Genomic DNA, 20,530 nt, shown 5'->3' on the forward strand with positions numbered 1-20,530 from the left:
GTACTGAATGAAGATAATGAGATTAATGAAAACAGAAAAGAATGCTTAGAATAGCTCTTAAGGTAAATAAAGAAGAAGGAATGAGTAGTTAGAGAGGTAGGGAGACATGACCCTAGCAAGTCAAAAGGAGAGACATTTTTCAGTAGAGTATAGTGGGTAACAATAACAAAATATGCATAGATTTCTAGGTTTCCCTTGATAAAACATTTGCATTTGATAGTTATGGTGATTTCATAGGGAAGTGATTCAGTTAAGAGGTAGATGTAAAAACTAAACTGAAAATGTAAAGGAAACTAGGCTGTTTAGGAAGTAGAAATATTTCCATTCATCAACAAATCCCTACTTGGTGAATAATCTGAAACCTGCTTTTGGTGATGTTGGGTCTTGGCCTAGAATGCTGAGTTGGTGCAATGGGTAAAAGAGTTGGATTAGTAGAAGTTCAAGGGGTCAAACTTAGGTTTAAATACTGACTTTTCTACTGATGCACATCTAGTAGCCTAACTCCAAAAATCCAAAATGTTCCAAAATCTGGAACTTTTTGAGATCTGAGATGATCGATTGCTCATCATTGATTCATTGCTCAAATGAAATGCTCACTGGAATATTTCCGATTTGGGGTTTTGAGATTTGGGGTGCTTGACTGGTCAGTAAAATGCAAATATTCCAAAATCTAAAACTATTCAAAATCAGAAATAATTCTGGCATCAAGGACTTCAACCTGCAGTTGTGTGACCTTAGCAGAAGTTACTCAACCTCTCAGTTTTTTTCAACTGCAGTTAAGAGTATGGGTGATGTTATTTTATATAAACAAAATACTTGATATACTTCCTGGAACATAGAAGTATTCACATATATTGTCAAATATAATTACTATCTATCCTAAAAAGTGGATAAATACATGGTGTTTTCAGTCCATTAAAACTAAATATTCATTGTGATAGGCTTTTATTTTGCATAATTGCCCTCCTACTCTGGTGTAATAAAACTCGAGTTAGTTGATTTTCAAGGAAAGAGCAATAGGTAAATTACCTCTCCAATTTTATCCTCTTAAAGTGGAAATCGAAATAATAATAATGTTATCACTATAGATTTCCAGTGAGAATTAAGTTAGAAAATGGAAGTAAAAATATATCACCAATTATAAAAAATGAAATATTTAGCTATTATTCTCATTATTAATTAATATAACTTTAATTCATTGATTTTTAAGAGTATAATATTAGATTTATATCTTTAGTTTGACTTTTGTCTAATGGTAATTCATAACATTAATGAGGACCTTTCACTTGAAGGAAGCTTTTTCAAAGTGCTTTTATATTTATTACCTTATAAGATCCTCACAAAAGCTCTGTGTGGAATAAAAGACAATGGTTATTAAGGGCTAACAAAATTGACTTTTCAGTATGCACAGTGTCTTCTTACCTATGTGAGTTTTTCTTTTGGTTTATAGATATAAAACTGCAGAATCCAATAACTGAATTACAAAGTTATTTAATTTATGCTTCTGTTGTATCATTCCAGATAATTGCTTAATGCAATGGAAATATCCAGAGACATAGGTTCTATAGGTTTCAGTCTTTCAATTAGCACATACAAGACCATGGTAACGTGATCCAGAATGTTACAGCTCTTACAATCAAGTGACTAAACTCATATTGCATTAAATTGAGGTGACTACTTTTTCATCATTGGGCAAAAAAATTGGATCCTTCTTTTCTTTTGTTTTTAGAGACAGAGTTTCACTTTATGGCCCTCCATAGAATGCCATGGTGTCACAGCTCACTGCAACCTCCAACTCCAGGGCTTAGGCGATTCTCTTGCCTCAGCCTCCCAAGTAGCTGGGACTACAGGCACCCGTCATAAGGCCAGCTAGTTTTTGTTGCAGTTTGGCCAAGTCTGAGTTTGAACCCACCACCCTCGGTATATGGGGCTGGCGCCCTACCCACTGAGCCACAGGCACTGCCCTGGATCCTTATTTTCTATATTTAGTCTTTCTTTCAATACTACCAGTCCTGAACATTTGTGCTCACTGATTCCCTTTTGTAAATGTTTGATTATTTTTAATGTTGCCTCTCAGATTTTCTTTGAGATCGATAAGGATTTCAGGGTCCAAAACTAGAACATAATAAAGTACCAAACATAATAAAAAGACAAGCTTGTGGCTCTTGATGAGTATTACGGTCCATAGTATTATGAATGTGAATGGCCTTTTTATAGGAGCAACACAAGAATAAAAGGAAAAAATAAAATTTTCTAAGTTTATATGAGAGAAGAAACTAATTTTCATTATGGGAAAGAGTTTATTAACACATTGTGTCCATTACCCCAAACCATTTCCTTTTTCCACAGTATGAGTTTTAAAACATAGCTTTGCTAGTTCTTTGCCTTTTATCATGGTTAATTTATTAAGAGATTCCTCTTAGCTATGTCCTTTTGAATAACATAGAAGATGCCATCATTTAATATCAATTCTATATTATAGTAAATAATATTTTGGCAACATTTAGGTATATTTCTGAGTGGACCATGGGTAAATTCAAATAACAACTACATAGATTTGTGTGTACTATCATTCATTCTTATGTGTTTTCAATCCATACCTTTCTCAAAACTTTAGATCCACATATACAACTGCTTCTATTCAAGGGAGGGGATTTTTTCATCTCTGATATTTTACTCACAGATATCTCAAGACTGAACACATTCTTGAATTCCTTTTCCACAACTGTTTTTGAATTCTGCAACCCCATGAAGACACCTTCTCCAGTCAGTCATGCCAAGTGGGAAGCAGGCACTGACTCCTCACTTTATCTTGCATTCTCCCCTCCTTTCCACCTCCCATAGAGCACATCACAATTTGGATTTTTATCTCCAGGTAGCTCACATGTCTGTTTTATTTGTTCAATCCCCTCAACTTAATTATTATTATTTTGCTTGAGATGTAACAGAAATAACTTTCTAACTGTTGTGCTTCCATGATCTTATACCTTTCCAATTCATTCTCCTCACAGTTACCAGTGTGATCTTTCAAAAATATGTCTGGATATTCCATTTCCTTACTTGGAACTAAGGTATGATTTCCCAAAGACTATAGGTAAAGTCCAAACTCTTAAAAATAGGTAGCAAGAGGGAAAGAAAGCCAGCTTACACTTAACCCTGAGTCCAATGCTAGGCACCTCTGGTGGGCGTTTTACGTGTACCCTATCATTTAATCCCAACAAAATACCGCAAAACATTATACTCATTATGTCGAAGGGTATAATTCAGACTCCGAAGTTAGGCAATAAGCTAGTAAGTGTTAAATTAGGACTCTTTCCGCCTACAGGGCCCATATTCTATCTACTGTATCATACTATCTTTCTACATAATTTGACCCTAGTTGATCTTCCCAATTTTATTCTTGGAACAACCACATTCAAGCCAAACTCCTTCACATTGTCACACTACCACACTGTCCAGGCCATTGGATATGCTGGTCATTTACCAAGAATGCTCTTTTCAACTCTGTGAGCCTGGCTAACTCCTAACACATTCTTCTAATGTCACGTTCTCTAAACAGTGCTTCTCAACTTTGACTCCACATTAGGATCATGGATAAGACATGCTGTAACTGATCCAATTTGAAACTCCGAGGGGTGAAACACAGGGATCAACATTTTTTTAAACTTCACTCATGTATGTGGGTCATTACAAAAGTTTTGAGATATACAAAAATCAAGAAATGTAAAATTTGTGCAGACAGTAACGAATTAAGCACTCTCAGCAATACCAATAAGCCATGCAAGGTGAAATGTACATGGGTGAATCAAAAAAGATGCTGTGGACTGTTGTTTTTATTGGAAATGAAAGAACAGACCATAAAACAGTCTCAAAACTTTCATAGTGACCAAATTATAAGCAAGGTTAAAAACCACTGTTCTAGGTGAGTGTCCTCACTTTGTTAGATGCTGTCAAGACCATATAAAACTATAAAACTCATCTTAGCATGTTTGTCTTCACCAGTGGAATATGAGCCTCCCCAAAACAGAAATAATGTTAAAATACAGAGGATTTAGAATATGTGTTACATAGTTACCCAGCATGTGAAGACACACACACACACTGTCAAAACCAAAGTTTTACAGAACAATGATAAAACTCTGACCCTTACTTAAATGTGATAGATTCTGTTTTTTTTCTATTTTATTCTATTAATTTTATTCCTTTTTATTTAAAAAGGTGGATTTATACTCATTAAATTGATTACATAACCCAGTACTTTGTACTATATTTGAAAACCACCTCTATTTGGGCCATGATGATGGGGTTAGTTCTCTTCTAAGAAGAGGAAGAGTCACCAGACCTCTCTGTCTCTGCCATGTGAGGACACAGAGAAGGAAGTTGTCTGCCAGCCAGGAAGAAGGCCCTCACCAGAACCTGACTAAGCTTATATCCTGATCTTGGACTTCCAGCCTCCAGAGTTGTGAGAAAATAAATGTCTGTTGTGTAAGCCTCCTGCCTCCCCCACAAAAAAAGAAAAGAAAGAAAAATCACCTCTCTGAAAATGTTTAATATCACTAGCTCTAACACCATAATACACAGCAGGTACGTAGTAAAGATTTTCTGAATTAATAAGCGTTCTTAGGAAAATAATATATATAAAATTTTTACATATCCAGAGCTATAGGCAGTCATCATGAGGTAAAAGAAAAACATCCCAAGATTCACTTTCAAACTCTTTAGACAACAAATGAAATAGAATGATTAAAAAAAATACATATAGGGTGGCACCTGTGGCTCAGTGAGTAGGGCCCTGGCCCCATATACCGAGGGTGGTGGGTTCAAACCTGACCCAGGTCAAACTGCAACAAAAAATAGCTGGGCGTTGTGTTGGGTGCCCATAGTTCCAGCTACTTGGGAGGCTGAGGCAAGAGAATCGCCTAAGCCCAAGAGCTGGAGGTTACTGTGAGCTGTGACATCACAGCACTCTACCGAGGACAACAGAGTGAGACTCTATCTCTAATAAATAAATAAATAAATGCATATAAAACTCAATTCAAATTAAATCAACAGATAGCAATACACTGAAGATTTCCTTTTCTTAGAATTAGGGATCTTAAATTACCTCTCTGTTCTCAGATGTCCCAAGAAATGCAATACTTCAATTTATTCAAGATACTAATTGTGCTTCTAAGATCACATTCTTCTTCCTTTGGAATTAATCAGTAGGCCTAGATTTTGGTAGTAAACATTGATGAAGCTAATTCCTTAGTTTCAATAATGTATTATAGATCAAAGATATTTTAATTTATAGGTACACTCATAAGTACCATTCAAAGTTTATCAAACTTAGGGCTGGGTGCAGTGGCTCACTCCTATAATCCCAGTACTCTGGGAGGCCGAGGCAGGTGGATTGCCTGAACTCACAGGTTTGAGACCAGCCTGAGTCAGAACAAGACCTCACCTCTAAAACTAGCCCAGCATTGAGGTAGTCCCAGCTACTTGGGAGTCTGAGGTAAGAGAATTGATTAAGCCCATGAGTTTGAGGTTGCTGTGAGCTGTGATGCCATATCACTATACCAAGGGCTACAAAGTGAGACTCTGTCTAAAAAACAAACAAATAAAAAAGAAAACAACCCAGAGTTTATCAAACTTGCCTCTCTGGAAATATTTTATTTAACAGAGAGGAATTTTTTTTTATAATGGGGGGGGGGTGAGAGGAGTCATGGGTAAAACATAGGAGATTAGAAAAATTGAAAGATATGGCTTGAGACATGACCCAGATCACAGATGGAAGAATCTCAAAGTATAATTGCTCCTTAGTTTCTTTTGCTGAAAAAAAGATTTTATACCACCTTTATGACCATTTCTGCCCACCACATGCCCACACCCACACACGTTATTCACAAGCTGATTATCACAATGATCTCTCAGGGGTGCTTAGGGAACCACTTAATATTTGTGAAACTTGTGAAATATCTGCAAAGATGCAGAGTCTTCCCATTTTCAGTTAGTCACTCAGTGTTTTATGTTAGAACTGAACCATAAACAGCTTCGTCAACTCTCTAAGGCTCAGAGCAGAAAATGTTTCAGAAACAGAAATATAATCTGATTCAATTAAAAATACAGTTATTTTTTAAAAGACACATTTGCAATTTAAAAATCCCCCACTTTCACCCTTTATAGGGCTCTATTTGGTGTTCCCTAAAAATACATTCAGATAGCCCTTGGTAAAGTGATATGGCATCACAGCTCACAGAAGACCTTTACCGTGTGTGAGTGTGGGCATGTGGTGGGCAGAGATGGTCATAAAGGTGGTATAAAATCTTTTTTTCAGCAAAAGAAACTAAGAAGCAATTATACTTTGAGATTCTTCCATCTGTGATCTGGGTCATGTCTCAAGCCATATTGGCTTAAAAATTTCAGTTAGACTATCAAAAATAATAATATTTATAAGGAAAATCCTCTTATCATTATAATGTTCTTGATTTTAGTAAGAAAAGTAAGTAACAGTTTTTACTAATATAGGAAAAATTATAATGTCTTCAGAGTGGAATTAATCAGATTAATTCTATTCAGAAAGCGTATGCTTCATATTACATGTATGCTTCTAGAAGCCATGAATTATGATTATTGCTGAGAGAATTAAATAGGCTATGAAGTGGCTGATAAACAAAAGCGATAGGCTAGCAAGAGCTAGAGTCTCCATATATAGCACGAGTGATGGACAGTCACAGAGAAAAACGCATTTTGTGAGGGTTTTCAACCTCTCTCCATTTAGTAGCATTCGTATAAAGAAAAACATCACTGCTTTGGGGTAGACAGATATGTAGAAATCTGCTGGGAGAGCTGTTGCTTTGGCTAGGCATTTGTGGTTTCCTTTTCTTAACAGATGAGAACTATGCTTGAATCAATAAACGCAATGCTACCAGCTTCTTCAAATGAAGTGAAAAGGCATGCCATTATACTTTTTCCTTTATACATATTATATAAAACTCCTTTTGTTCAAAATACAAATTCACTCGCATTTAGCTGAAATACTGAAATTGCACATATCTCTTAAGGCATTCGGTTTTATTTACTTACCGGTTTTGCATTTCTATTTGTTGCTTCTAAAGCCCAGTTTCTGACTCCATTCAATCACTTGAAATAGGCCATTAACAATAATCAATAGTTTTTGCAGTTTTCGGTTTTTACCGTGACATCTCCAAATCTTTCATCAAAAGACTGTTATCCAACCATCTAACTAAAACTTAGGGTTTGCTATAAATGTCATCTCTATCCATAAAATGTAGTTTGAACCTTAGGCAAGTGGAATTTATACAAAGCACAATATTAAGTGTGAGGGAAGAAGAAGAATATCTTTGTTTTAAAATAATATTGGAATCTTAGTTAACCCTACTACAGTCTAGGAGAAAATATGTTAAGGTCTTCAGGAGCTCTCTGGGAATTTTTTATGGCTTTTAAGAATAAATACAGTTTATCACTTTGGGGCTAAGGAAGTAAAAAGCCCCTGCCTTATTGTCAACCTCTCTCTTTTTCTGCCTTGGGTACACTGAAAGTTATGTGTGATGTGTGCCATAGCTTAAAGATGGAGGAAGGTAGCCAGATTGACATTGAACTTGATGTGAGCAACAAATAAACTTTGGTTTTCTTATGCCACTAGGGAAAAAAGAATAAATACATTTCTTAAGTAATATGGCATAAGCTAAGACATTTTTTCAGTATGATTTCCAACTGCTTTTGAAAGAAAGATCAGAAATCTAAACACAAATGTAGTTCAGTCACTGATCCGCCATAATAAATATAGTTAGGAAATATGGCAAGTTTTTCCTTTAATGATTTAGAATCTTGCAGTTTCTCAGGATGAGGAGTTTATAGATGAATTTTCATTATATAGTACTGCAGATATAAATACAAATTGTGTAGGAGATAATGGATTTATCTTTGCTCTCAATCAGACTTATTCACTGTTTTCAGGGATGCTTTATAAAATCCCTGACACCAAATTAATTTTTAATCATTAGATTATTCTTTATTTTCCAAAGTAATCTGCTAAAAATCCACTTAATCAAAATTTTAGTATTTATCTACCATAGCTGCTGAGAAAAATGTGAACTCATATATTTATTAAAATCATAGGGTGGCTTTATGGGCCTTTACAAGGCAAAATAAAATTTTATTTATGAAATAGCATAAGCCAAATAAGTTACAGCAGTGTATTGTCTAACTATACATCTAAGTATGAGCAAAAAATTGTAAATTTGCATTGCCTTTACATTCTATCACATGCCGTGGAAATAAAGTCAGGTATTATTCTAAACGAATTACCTCTCAATGATCAGACTAAGCCAACTTGCAATGTGGACGATAAAGTAGAATGAGAAGAGGATGAGAAAGCAAGAATGATGAATTCAGAAGCTATAACTTGCCACCATCACCTATTCCACAGGCCAAAGACAGCAACGAAATAGATAAAAAATCACACTGAGGTAGAAAAACAGGAGGAGAACAACAGGAAGAGGAGAGGAGAAGAAACTTTGCTCATTATGATTTGATTTGGGAATTATTTTTCAACCTAGGATATACTATCGCTTTTTTCATCATAACTTAAAAATACGAACAAGTAGCATTAATCTATAAAATTGACCTTATTCTAACACGTCAAATTGTATTTGAGATACTTGTAAAGTTCATATATCAAATCAGCAAAACACAACAAAATTCCATAATAGTTCAGGAAAATTATATCAGATATTGAGAATAAACTTTAGGGAGCCTCTTTGAACTACAGAATATAATTCCCAGCAAAACTCCATTTAAACCAAACTACCCTAAACTCTATTTCCAGTGTTTATGCATATAGAACTTTATAGCAATAATTTTCATCTCCAGGAAAAACAATTGTCTGAAAATTATATGATCATTAACTATGACAAATTTAGCCATCTCATTTTTATTTTCACAGATCGTGTTGGGAAAAAAAGCTACAAAATGCCAGATTAACATTTTAAAATGTATTTGGAAGTAATGAAGGGAAACTGATTCAGTTAGCAACGCTAAATAAAACAGACAATTCATATAGATGCTTTCCCTGTAAAATATTAAATAAACACTCAAAAATGTCAACCTTTTCAATTTAATAAACTAAACCCTAACTTTTTTTTTTTTCTTTTTTTACTGTTAAATTGGAACTAATCGATCAATATAAACCCTAACTTTTATTTCTCTGTCTGAACAAAGTTTCTCCTTGACCAAAGTTCTGGTTTTATATTCAAGTTTTTTTTTTTTTCTTTTGGTCAAAACATGTAATTTTTAGAAGTTAGGGCTGTTAAATGACTTTACTTTCTCCTCCTGTCTCTCTTCTCTTTGTCCAAGTACTAAAATATATCAACTTGTATAAAAAAGCTATTTTATTTTGTCCCCAGTTTGTCAATTACAAGTACAAAGCTGAGAATTGTTCAACTAGATTTATGAAAGTGCTAAAGTGCAAACATTTGACTTACTTTCCATTGTTTCATCAGCTCTCTTACTCCCTTGGAGTCTTCTAGGAGCCTCTCCTTATGGGTAGCATCCTGTAGGACATTGGCAGTTGTTTCCGCTTCTGTAAGCCAGGCAAGAAACTTCTCCAGGTCCAGAGGGAACTGTTGTAGTAATCTGTGAGTTTCTTCTAAAGCAGCCTCTCGCTCATTCACTCTGCAAAGGAACAAATATCCAGATACGATGGCCAAATATCAGAATCATGTACACAGTGAACTCCACAAAAAGAGCAAAGATGGAGGGACTAAATTGTAATACGGTAACAAAGGGTGAGCTGCTGCTAAAGCTCTTCCTTAAGTCCGTGGTTCTCAACCTTCCTAATGCTGTGATCCTTTAATACAGTTCCTCTTGTTGTGGTGACGCCCAACCATAAAATTATTTTTGTTGCTATTTCATAACTGTAATTTTTGCTACTGTTATGAATCGTAATGTAAATATCTGATATTAGGCGACCCCTGTGAAAGGGTCATTCGACCCCCAAAGGGGTCGTGACCCACAGGTTGAGAACCACTGCTTTAAGCAAACAACAAATAAGAAAAAAACACTAGGAAGGCTGTTGACCTTTATTTCTGTATGGGGAGAGGAAGGAAATATCTATTAAGAAATGAATGACAATTACAGATTTCTATAAATCCTCTCCACAGAAAAGAGGGGATTTTTGGCTATTTGTAAGTTCATACATGGACTATTCAAAAATATTCAAAAGATATTCAAAAATATATTTGTTTAGCTTCGTAAAGTTTATTTTAATATGCTACAAAAGTTGAAACTAACCTTTATAGATAAAACCCTAAAATCCCTAGACATTGCCTATCTTTGATGTCATATTAAGGAGGAAACATGTATTAGACAGGCAAGGAGAAAAGTCAAGAAAAGACAAACTTAGGAATTGGAGGGCAGAGGGAAAAAGGACTAACAAGTAGAAAAATCACATTCCAAAGAAACCTTTGGGCATAATATAATTTGGAATGACACTGGTTTGTTATAATTATTGTTTCAACTTCCTATTTAGTTACCTGATGGTCATACAATTGAGAATACCATCCAAAAGAAAAATGGTACATGGAGTGGAAAAAGTAGAGCCTTAAAAACTTCATGGATTTGGGTTCAATTCCCAAAGTCCCTAACTGGTGGTGTGATACAAGTTGCTAACTTCTCTGATTTCTCAGTTTTTCATCTGCAGTATTTATTGCTGTGATGAGAATTAAAATACAATAAAGCATGTAAAGTTGAGTTCCTCACATGTTGCGCAGTTACGCGTTATGGTTACCCCAAAACGTTAGCTCCTCTGCCTACGTCCCACTTCCCCATTCCTCTAGTCTTTTAAAAAGGATGAAACCAATTCTGCAATGACATAAAACTCTAAAAAAAAAAGTACTGATGTTTTCTGATAATATATATAAAGCATGCAGTGTGGATACACACACACAAGCCCTCAGCAAACATCTACAGAATAATAGCTTGGAGGGGAAAATTGCCTTCGGCAGAACAGTCCCTTCTAAAAAGATTCAGGTAAATTTCGTCTGGAATGAGGAAATTAGTACTCTATTTAAATGCCTTATTTGCCTTCTATTACTACATAAACACTTCCTGGGATTAAACATAAGCTAAAAATGGATTTTAAAAAATTGAACACTTGAATATGATACACACTGCTTGTTAAGATGTGATTGTCAATAATTATGCAAAACGGCAATTTATTTCAGCAGCAACTTTATCATGGGATGTGCAAACCAGGCAATAAACAACTCCTGCCGAGCCAGCGGCAGCAGAGCCCCCGGAAGAGCTGTTTATTCATCATGGGTGAGGTTTTTGCTGAGCATGCAGTCTTCTACAGTATAGTCTCAGTGCTCATACTGGATAAAAATCTTCTGTCTGCATTAACTGGTGGAGGGGAGAATAGGTTTATGAGGATGCAGTGATTGGAAAAAAGTAAGCATTGCACTAAGCTATTTATCAACTCCTAAATAAACCTTAATACTGCACAGCTGAAAGGTAGCGTAGAGTTCTGGTTGGGCAAATAAATTAAACCTCATGTAGTTCAAGGGCTAACCCGGACTACTGGCTCCCTGCTTGTCTAGAATGCAGGCAACCTATCATTGCAAGGAGAAATACCAAAATCATTATTTATCTTTATATTATGATTTCAAAATTCAGAACCACTGCAACAGCTCTGAGAATCTTAACGTTACAATGTCCGTTGTAACCATGTGTAACTGCTGACAATTGACCTGTTCTGACCTACAAAGGGGGCAATTTCATCCAGTTTGTGCTAAGACTTATTCCATCTCCAGTCCAAAATTTGAGTGGAGATAAGCTGTCACATTCCAGAAGACAAATGCAAGGTTAGACATTGGCATATTTTCTAATGCAGTCCAATTTCAAACAAAATAAAAGGACCATATGAAACTCTAGCACAGCAGAATGAAACTTAGAAAATTAGACATTGTGCATTTTATCGTCAGCATCATCTTTGTGATGAGCTGTACTCAACGCATCTTAACTCCTCTATCTTTAAACTAGAAGCACCACTTACCATCTCCTTCCAGTGAAAGTAACTGGTAAATAATTTTCGAAGTTATTTGCAAAAAGGCAATGCACATAAATCAGATGAAAGGGGTCTACCGAGACAATCAGATTTTCAGCCAAATCCTACCAGTGAGTTTGCTGCTTTGTAAATTAGGCCCTTAGGGAAGAACAATAACTCTTTTAGGACAGTGAGGTACCATTTTCCTAAATGATACCCTGGTGGGCAGAAATATTGACAACATCAGGCTGAATATTTTCTAATTTGGAAAATACCTTAAGAAATTCTGGCAGCAATAGCAGAAAATCTCTTCGAATGAGCTCCTTTACAAGCCCCTTTGATCATAGGTGAGAATCTTGTTTTCTGCTTATGTGGGGTTTTAAGGCTAAAACCTTTCTCCTGGATCAATGTTTGTATATTGTATTCCTAAATTTTAATTGTTCCAAGTCTAGTTAAGAAATGAGTCAAGGATACTTAATTTTCAGATTTGTGCATTCAAAATAACTCTGAATGTATCACATAGTTTTTAATTTTTCTGAACCGTATGGCTTTAAATGGCTTGTATAAATCAAATGTTAAAATAATAAGAATCATAAAAAAATAACAGATCAGTATAGAATAAAACTAAAGATACTGGATAAGGATTATTTTTAAAATTTTTTTCGTCCAGGTAGTTAAGCTCTGAAGAAAAATCTGGTTTCACTGTAAAAGTAACAATGACCTACCTCTTTCATGTTTACATGGATGGAGCTGGAACATATTCTTCTTAGTAAAGTGTCTCAAGAATGGAAGAAAAAGTACCCAATGTACTCACCCTTATTATGAAACTAATGTAGGACCTTCACATGAAAGCTATAACCCAGTTACAACCTAAGAATAGGGAAAAAGGGGAAAGGGAGGGGAGGGAAGGCGGAGGGAGAGGGAAGGAGGGGGATTAATGGGATTACACCTGCGGTGCATCTTACAAGGGTATATGTGAATCCTAGTAAATGTGGAATGTAAAGGTCTTAGCAAAATAACTAAGAAAATGCTACAAAAGCTATGTTAACTAATGTGATGAAAATGTGTCAAACGATCTATGAACCAAGTGTATGGTGCCCCACGATCATACTAATGTACACAGCTATGGTTTAATAAAAAAAAAAAAAAGAAATCACAATAATGTTCTATAAATTCAATCTACTGTATGGTACTTTTTTATATAACAAAGTTTAATAATCAGCTAATCCAGCTTTATGATGCACAAAAATAGCTAAGAATGGGATGGAGCAAAGAATGATAAGGTGCTTTGAAAAGGTTTTTCTTCTACTCACAAGGGTAGCCTGTACCATTGCCAATATATAAATAAGGGCAGTGTAGAACATTGTTCTCTAAGTATGTTCTGAGAACTTACTAGAAATGCAAGTTCTCAGGCCTCAGCCTAGACCTACTAAATTAGAAACTTCGTAGAGGGAGTTCAGCAAGCTGTTGTTTTAACAAGCCTTTCAGTCATTTCTAACATGCGAAAGTTTGAGAATCACTACTGCTAGGGACCAAACGTTGAGAATCACTGGCATAGGGATACCCGGCTGGGCTGCCCAGGCCCCTCCTCAGAACTGAAATACCTCTGGGCCCAGCTGCTGAGGGTGCTGCTGGGTGATAGTCCTCAGCTGTCATCACTGTTGGAGAACTGGCTTCAAGCCAAAGTCAACCCCGCCACTGCTTTGGCAGGCTGCACCCACTGACAGGTTGATATGTGTGATGTGTGGGCTACAAAAGCCTGGCTTCCTTTGCTGCAACTCAAGACAATTCCAAAGGGCTGCCCTAGCCTCAGACCTCACAGCTTCTCCTGGTCTGAAAGGGAGGAAGGGAAGACTAAAAAAGGGAGGGGGAGGGGAGGACTTATTGTTATTGTCCCCTCACAGGTGTTAGTCCTGAGTGCACTCCAGTTAACTTCCTCATTAATCGCATTCTCACAATCATCTTGCTGGGGGAACCAGACCTGTTGCATTGTCACTGTAAATAAGGATTTAAAAAAATATACTTGCCTAAGGAATGTGTGTAGAGAAACATACAACTACTTAGTCAGACTGTGGTCTCCAAAAGGGACAGGATGGAGGATTCTTACATGCAGCAATTATGCCTGAAAACCTACTGCACCTTTGGGTGCCCTTTCAGGAGATCTATAGATAATGCAGATTTGTACTGTTGCCAATTAGAAGCAAGAATCTACTGAAGGGGCTAAGTGCTGGTGCTATAAACTTAGTACAACCCTACACCTGCCCTAGAAGGTGCTCATCCAGAGACAACTTCGCAGGAAAGTAAAGAATCACAGAATCCATATTTTCAGCATATCCATGTTCTTTTTAAGAAGTGTTATCAATGAGGCATCAGATAAATATATTCTGATCTGTCATTTGACTTTTCCCCAACACACATCACGGTATCTCTGAATAAACCTCTAAGACTCTGGAAGTTTTCCACCGAGTTAACACCAATTTCTTATGGGCCAATCTCACCCCTAAGAAGCAAAAGAAAAAGGGAAGGTTACTTTTGTTTATAAATATTAGTTGTCTATTTTTTTAGACTTTGGAAAAAATAATAAGTTAACTGATGACTCCATACTGAACCTCAGAGTCAAGCATTCTATAATAGACATACTCTTATCTGACAATGTGAATGTTACTTTCTTTGCATTATTATTATTATTGCTTAATATTTCGATGCAGCAATTGTCTGATTTCTTTTCTGAATGTATTTATCTTCATTCGTTCTTTCTGAGGTTTTTGTTTCTAGTCCTTATCTTAAACATTGTTACTGTTATTAAATTTTAAGCCTTTTTAATTCTGTGAAGGCAAAAAGTGGAAACCTAATAAATGCATGTATATGTAAAAAAATAAATAAATTAGGCTTTCAAACAATAAAAAAAATTAAATCATCTTGTTGCAGAAAGAATTTTTAGTTAATTGGTCAATCAATATGCAATTCAGTTCTTTGCCTTTTGTACTTGTAAACATGAAATTGGTGTGTAAATGTGAGTGTGTTATAAAGTGTAAGATGTTGATCTCAAAAAAAAAAAAAAAAAGAATATATGCAGACTAAAGCACAATGGCTCATGTCTGTAATCCGAGCACTCTGGGAGGCCAAGCCAGGTGGATTGCCTGAGCTCAGGAGTTAGAGACCATTCTGAGCAAGAGTGAGACTCCCATTTCTACTAAAAATAGAAAAAGTTAGCCAGACATCATGGTGGATGCCTATAGTCCCAGCTACTTGGGAAGCTGAAGCAGGAAGATTGCTTGAGCCCAGGATTTTGAGGTTGCTGTGAGCTGGGCTCATGCCATGACACTCTATCCAGGGCAACAGAGCAAGAATCTATCTCAAAAAAAAAGAGAAAGAAAATATGTAGTTCTCTAGAGTTTTGCTTTTGCCATGTATTATAATCAACATGTAAACTAAAATCTAGTTTTACATGATTTCATCTTTTCGAACACATTATTAACTCATGTTTTCATGCCCAAAGTTAACTCATGTTTGCACTTATCTTAGCTATTGGAATTTTTTTCCAAAGTCTCAAAAAATGGGCAAGTAATATTTATAAATAAAAGTAGAAGATAATTTCAAAAAAAGATCATTAAACAGATATTAAAATTCAAAACACTAGCATACAAAAAAAATTATGTGGAATACAAAAAAGAAACTGTACTTGTTCATCAAATTTACCTCATTCTTTTGGTAGGGAATATGTATTGTATCTGAGAGTAGATTTGAAACTTTAAAATGGACAACACATCCCAAGACTCCTAGTATTTAAGTAGAATTTACTGTCTATAGAAGTCTCTTGGTGGCTCAGAGCTCATAGGACAGTGGTTGTGGTACTGGCCACATACACTGAGGCTGGTGGGTTTGAACCTGGCCCGGGCCAGCTAAACAACAATGACAACTGCAACAAAAAATAGTCAGGCATTGTGGTGGGCGCCTGTAGTCCCAGCTACTTCGGAGGCTGAGGCAAGAGAATTGCTTAAGCCCAAGAGTTTGAGGTAGCTCTGAGCTGTGATGACACAGCACTCTATTGAGGGTGACATAGTGAGACTCTGTCTCAAAAAAAAGAAGTCTCTTGGTACTTTCAAACTCCAGATCCATTGTAAAGGAACACTGATGAGGCCGGGCGCGGTGGCTCACACCTGCAATCCGAGCACGCTGGGAGGCCGAGGCAGGTGGATTGCTTGAGCTCATGAGTTGGAGACCAACCTGATCCAGAGTGAGACCCCGTCTCTAAAAATAGCTGGGTGTTGCAGTGGGCACCTGTAGTCTCAGCTACTCAGGCAAGGGAATCACTTGAGCCCAGGAGTTTGAGGTTGCTGTGAGCTGTGATGCCACAGTACTCCACTGAGGATGATAAAATGAGACTCTCTTTCCCACTCCCCCCCCCCCAAAAAAAAGAAACACTGATGGGGTGGTGCCTGTGGCTCAAAGGAGTAGGGTGCTGGCCCCATATGCCGGAGGTGGCGGGTCCAAACCCAGCCCTGGCCAAAAACTGCAGAAAAAAAAATAGAAAAAAGAAACACTGATGAAATTGAAATCAGTCATACTAAGACCAAAAATGAAGTTTCTCATTACATGGAATTTCATTTGAATGCTCAAAAATATTAACGATTTCAGCCTAGCCTTTCTTTCTTTTCCTCTTTTAAAATTATAATTGGTTAATATACATAGCATTTTACATACTGGCTAATGAAATCAAACTTCACTGGTTACTGCAGGCCAGGGTGGAGCTGGAGATGGTTACCGTCCATAATCCCTTACCCACTCTGGACCACCGTCTCCCTCTCTGTTACAGAAAAACGTGCTCTGTAAAGCAGTTTAAGGCGAAGAAATGAGGAATATGGCAACCGTGTACTGAGCATGACACCTCAGCGCCCCTTCCTGTCCATTAATCCATTCAGAACGCGGCCTCAAGTCACACTAAAATGTACCCCAGGCCTCCTGGATTATTTATACCTATGATGCTGAATGACCAAGAGTCCTATAAAATCATATCACACTAAACCAAATAAAAGAAATGGCCAAGGCTGAAAGTATTTGAGAACATTTGGAAACTGATACAAGTGGGGAATAAAACTGTAGAGATCATTGATTCATATTTTATGCATTAAATTAAAAAAAACAAGTTAGATGAAAATATTTCAAATTGTATATAAAACCAGCACATTGTACCCCACAATTGCATTAATGCACACAGCTATCATTTAATAATAAAAAAAAGTAAAAAAAAAGAAAAAGGGAAGGGAACTTGTTCCTTTCCAAAGTAAGCCTACAGAGCTTACTAATGAGTACCTTGGCAGCACCAGGATTCACGTATAGACAATGTCCCATAATTAGATACATCAGTGATGTTCAACCCGTGTGCCATGGCACACTGGTGGGTTGTGAGAGGATCTTAGATGTGCTGGGAAAATTTTTAAAGATCATTAATTAAATTATTCTCAAAATTAGCTGAAAACACAGGAAGTGAATATATTCTTTTTTAAATCTATTTTTGTGATCAACGTAAGTGTGCCATGAAAGCTTAACTGTAGGTTCAAGTGTGCTGTGAGATTAAAAAGGGTGAAAAACACTGAGATATATGGATGAGAAATACCTTATCAGTGCATTATATTGCAGGCTTATAAGTATGTGTGTGTATAATCAAAAGAAATATATAAACACATCGAATATTTTTAGAAAAAAGGCTCAGTCTGATACATAAGGTTATATTTTGTCCAGATGTTTCTGTAAGTGTCACAAATTGGAGAAATTCACAGCATTCATTCAGTCTTCTGTTAAATAACATCTGTGCACTGGTACTGTTGATGCAATAACCAAATAAAATACAGGGTGTCCCAAAACTTGCCCCCAAAGTCACCAGACATAGGGAACACCGGAAATTGTAGCTAAATGTACCTTTAAAATATATATATATATGAAATATTCATTATAAAATTTACAAAGAGGTGGCCAACACGTGGAGAATGTTTTTTCAATATTTTGTAAAATTGTATAATGAATATTTTGTAATAAAGATATATTTAGCTACAATTTCCCATGTTGCCTATGTATTGTGACTTTTAGAGGTGACTTTTGGGACACGCTGTATTATACTTTGAGTCTTTTTTTCCTCGTTTACTTACATCTCAGCCACTATGATTTCCTGTGATATTTTTAAGGGAAGGATTACAGGACCACGCTTTTTTCCCCCCTTTTGTCTGTGGGATATAGGTCAGAGAGAATGAGTACCTTGGCAGCACCAGGATTTAGGACCAAAAAATTTCTTGCAACATCAAACACTACTCACAGAACCAGAGTTAACCTGAAGTTCAATTTCTCTGCAACTATAAAAGTTCCTACTACTTTGCTAGTAAATAAGTTGGTTTTTGATGCTCTAAAAAAACCTTTATATTGTATTTTACCCAGGGAAGCTAGAATTTTGATATCTCTGACCATAGAGCACTTTGTAGAAATGATTCCTTTTAATCTCTAGCAATTCTATCAATAATTTGCAGTAATGAGAGGCATGAATTTGAGCAAAAGCTGTCAACAATGGCTAGACTGGTGTTCCGCTAGTTTCCTTCCTAGCAACAACTCTGATTGTGGCTTTTTCTGCTTTTGGGCAACATCTACCTAGAAATAAGATTACAGAAGGACTGTGGTGAGGAGAGGATTCTTTTCTCCTCTGTACTATGTATCTAACTGTGAAGTAGGGAATATATTCTCTCCTTTTAATTTATTTATTGACAGTGAGAAATGATGGATCTAGGGCCCAGCATCCATACTGATTTTCAAAGCTAACATCCATATATACCTTTTTAAATGTTTCAAAATATATTCAGTTATTTTCTCATATTTCATAAGGCATTTTCCATTTTTCTACCTACAGTCTGCTCTTCTTTTTCTTTGTAGATTTTCAGTTGGGTATTTCATTCCCTCCTAGTGGCTTCAACCTCTATGTAGATTATCTTTATTTTTGAACCACATTCTTAATTCCACATTCCTACCAACATCTCATTCATTAATTTATCCATGTATCTAAGAGGTTGGACAATTAAGTTGGCAAACTCATTCTAGAAAAAGTGCTCAGAATGGTAGACTAGGCACTGGTGTCAGCGCACAGCTTCCCAAGGGGACAGTGTTTTGAAGGTGACCATAGTGACATTCAGCAAGGAGGTATATAGTACTTCTTCTAGGATGAATTCACTAACTTAATTGTCAGATCTCATATGACAGCTCTGATATGGTTCATTCCAGAAAAAGAGTTCCAAAATTGCCTTAAAGGTTGGACTAGGCCCTAGCGTCAGTGCATAGCTTCCCAAAGAAAGTACTTCACAGGTGAATGTAGTGATTTTCAGCAACTAGGTGTGTAGCACTTTTTCTAGGGTAAGTTCACAAACTGAAATGTCCAACCTTGTATTCCATGCTTATTATTATGCCAGGATCTATGCTTGATGGTGTTGACACAAAAGTCAATAAGATGTGGATTTTGGCATTTCACATATTCAAATCTGGTAAAGGAGATAAGTAAACATTTGTATCTAAAGTTACAATATCATTAGAGCTTTAAACTGTGTGGATTCCTTACTAGTAGCTCCACGTCACATGTATCACACTGCTTCATGGATTTCTATTTTAATTGGTCAAACAAGTGATAAATGTATCCTCAACATTTTTATCTCTTCCTTTCAAAAGTAGTGATCATCTAGCTGAGCTTTATCACAAAATACAGTGATGGATTATCAATAAAAGTTTGCTTAATTGAATTGATTTTTCACAAAAATAAGAAACCTTTTAGATATAAAGTACAGCTTTTATTTTGTTGTTGGACAGATTGATTCTGAAAGAACTATAATGATGTTTCCAAAGTTGTATACAAGTAAGTGGCAGAGCTGGGATTATAATCCAACTCTACATTCTAGAAAATAACATTTTTTTTTAACTTTGAAGATAGATATTTGTATCCCCTTCTCTCTGATTTGTTCGTTACAGTAAAAGAGAGAAAAGTGCAAGGAAGTTTATGCCTCTGAATCCTGGCCTTCATTTTACAGTACAAATTTAACTTTCTGTCGTTTTACCGTAAGGAGGGTCGTTAAAACACACAAAGGAATACACACATACAAAGATATTCTCCTACCCCAACTACTGCAGGAAAGATCTAGCTGGTCTTCACTTCAAAACAAACAAAAAAATCCATTCTAAACGCAAATTTGCTGGTTTGCTATTCATGGTCATATGAATTAACGAGGTTTTCATCCCCTCTCTCCTGAGGTCTGGTCCTAAATTACTCAAACTCTCCAGAGTTAATTGGAAACCACGACCTGAATATTCCCAAAGTATTGCTGATTAGTTCTCAGAAAACTCATTCCCATCTTTCGTCACCCCAGACAACACAGGATGACTTTTTAACATGTGCAGTAGCAATCCACTTGCATGAAAAATAGATTACTCCTCCAAAGATAAACTAAAGCTTTGGAGCTA

The 20,530-nt window shown here is 36.2% G+C and overlaps 1 protein-coding gene across 6 annotated transcripts in view; it reads right to left on the reverse strand.

The window, feature by feature from the left end:
* The window catches only part of DMD (dystrophin), a 2,416,375-nt gene that overhangs the window by 539,215 nt on the left and 1,856,630 nt on the right, over positions 1 to 20,530 (reverse strand). For all 6 annotated transcript variants that reach the window (XM_053581215.1, XM_053581214.1, XM_053581218.1 and 3 more), the window contains one exon: positions 9,486 to 9,675. In XM_053581215.1, coding sequence (XP_053437190.1) covers positions 9,486 to 9,675 — 190 coding nt within the window. The remainder of the gene's footprint in view (positions 1 to 9,485; positions 9,676 to 20,530) is intronic.

The sequence above is a fragment of the Nycticebus coucang genome, chromosome X (assembly GCF_027406575.1).
Source record: "Nycticebus coucang isolate mNycCou1 chromosome X, mNycCou1.pri, whole genome shotgun sequence".
NCBI classification, from domain to species: domain Eukaryota; kingdom Metazoa; phylum Chordata; class Mammalia; order Primates; family Lorisidae; genus Nycticebus; species Nycticebus coucang.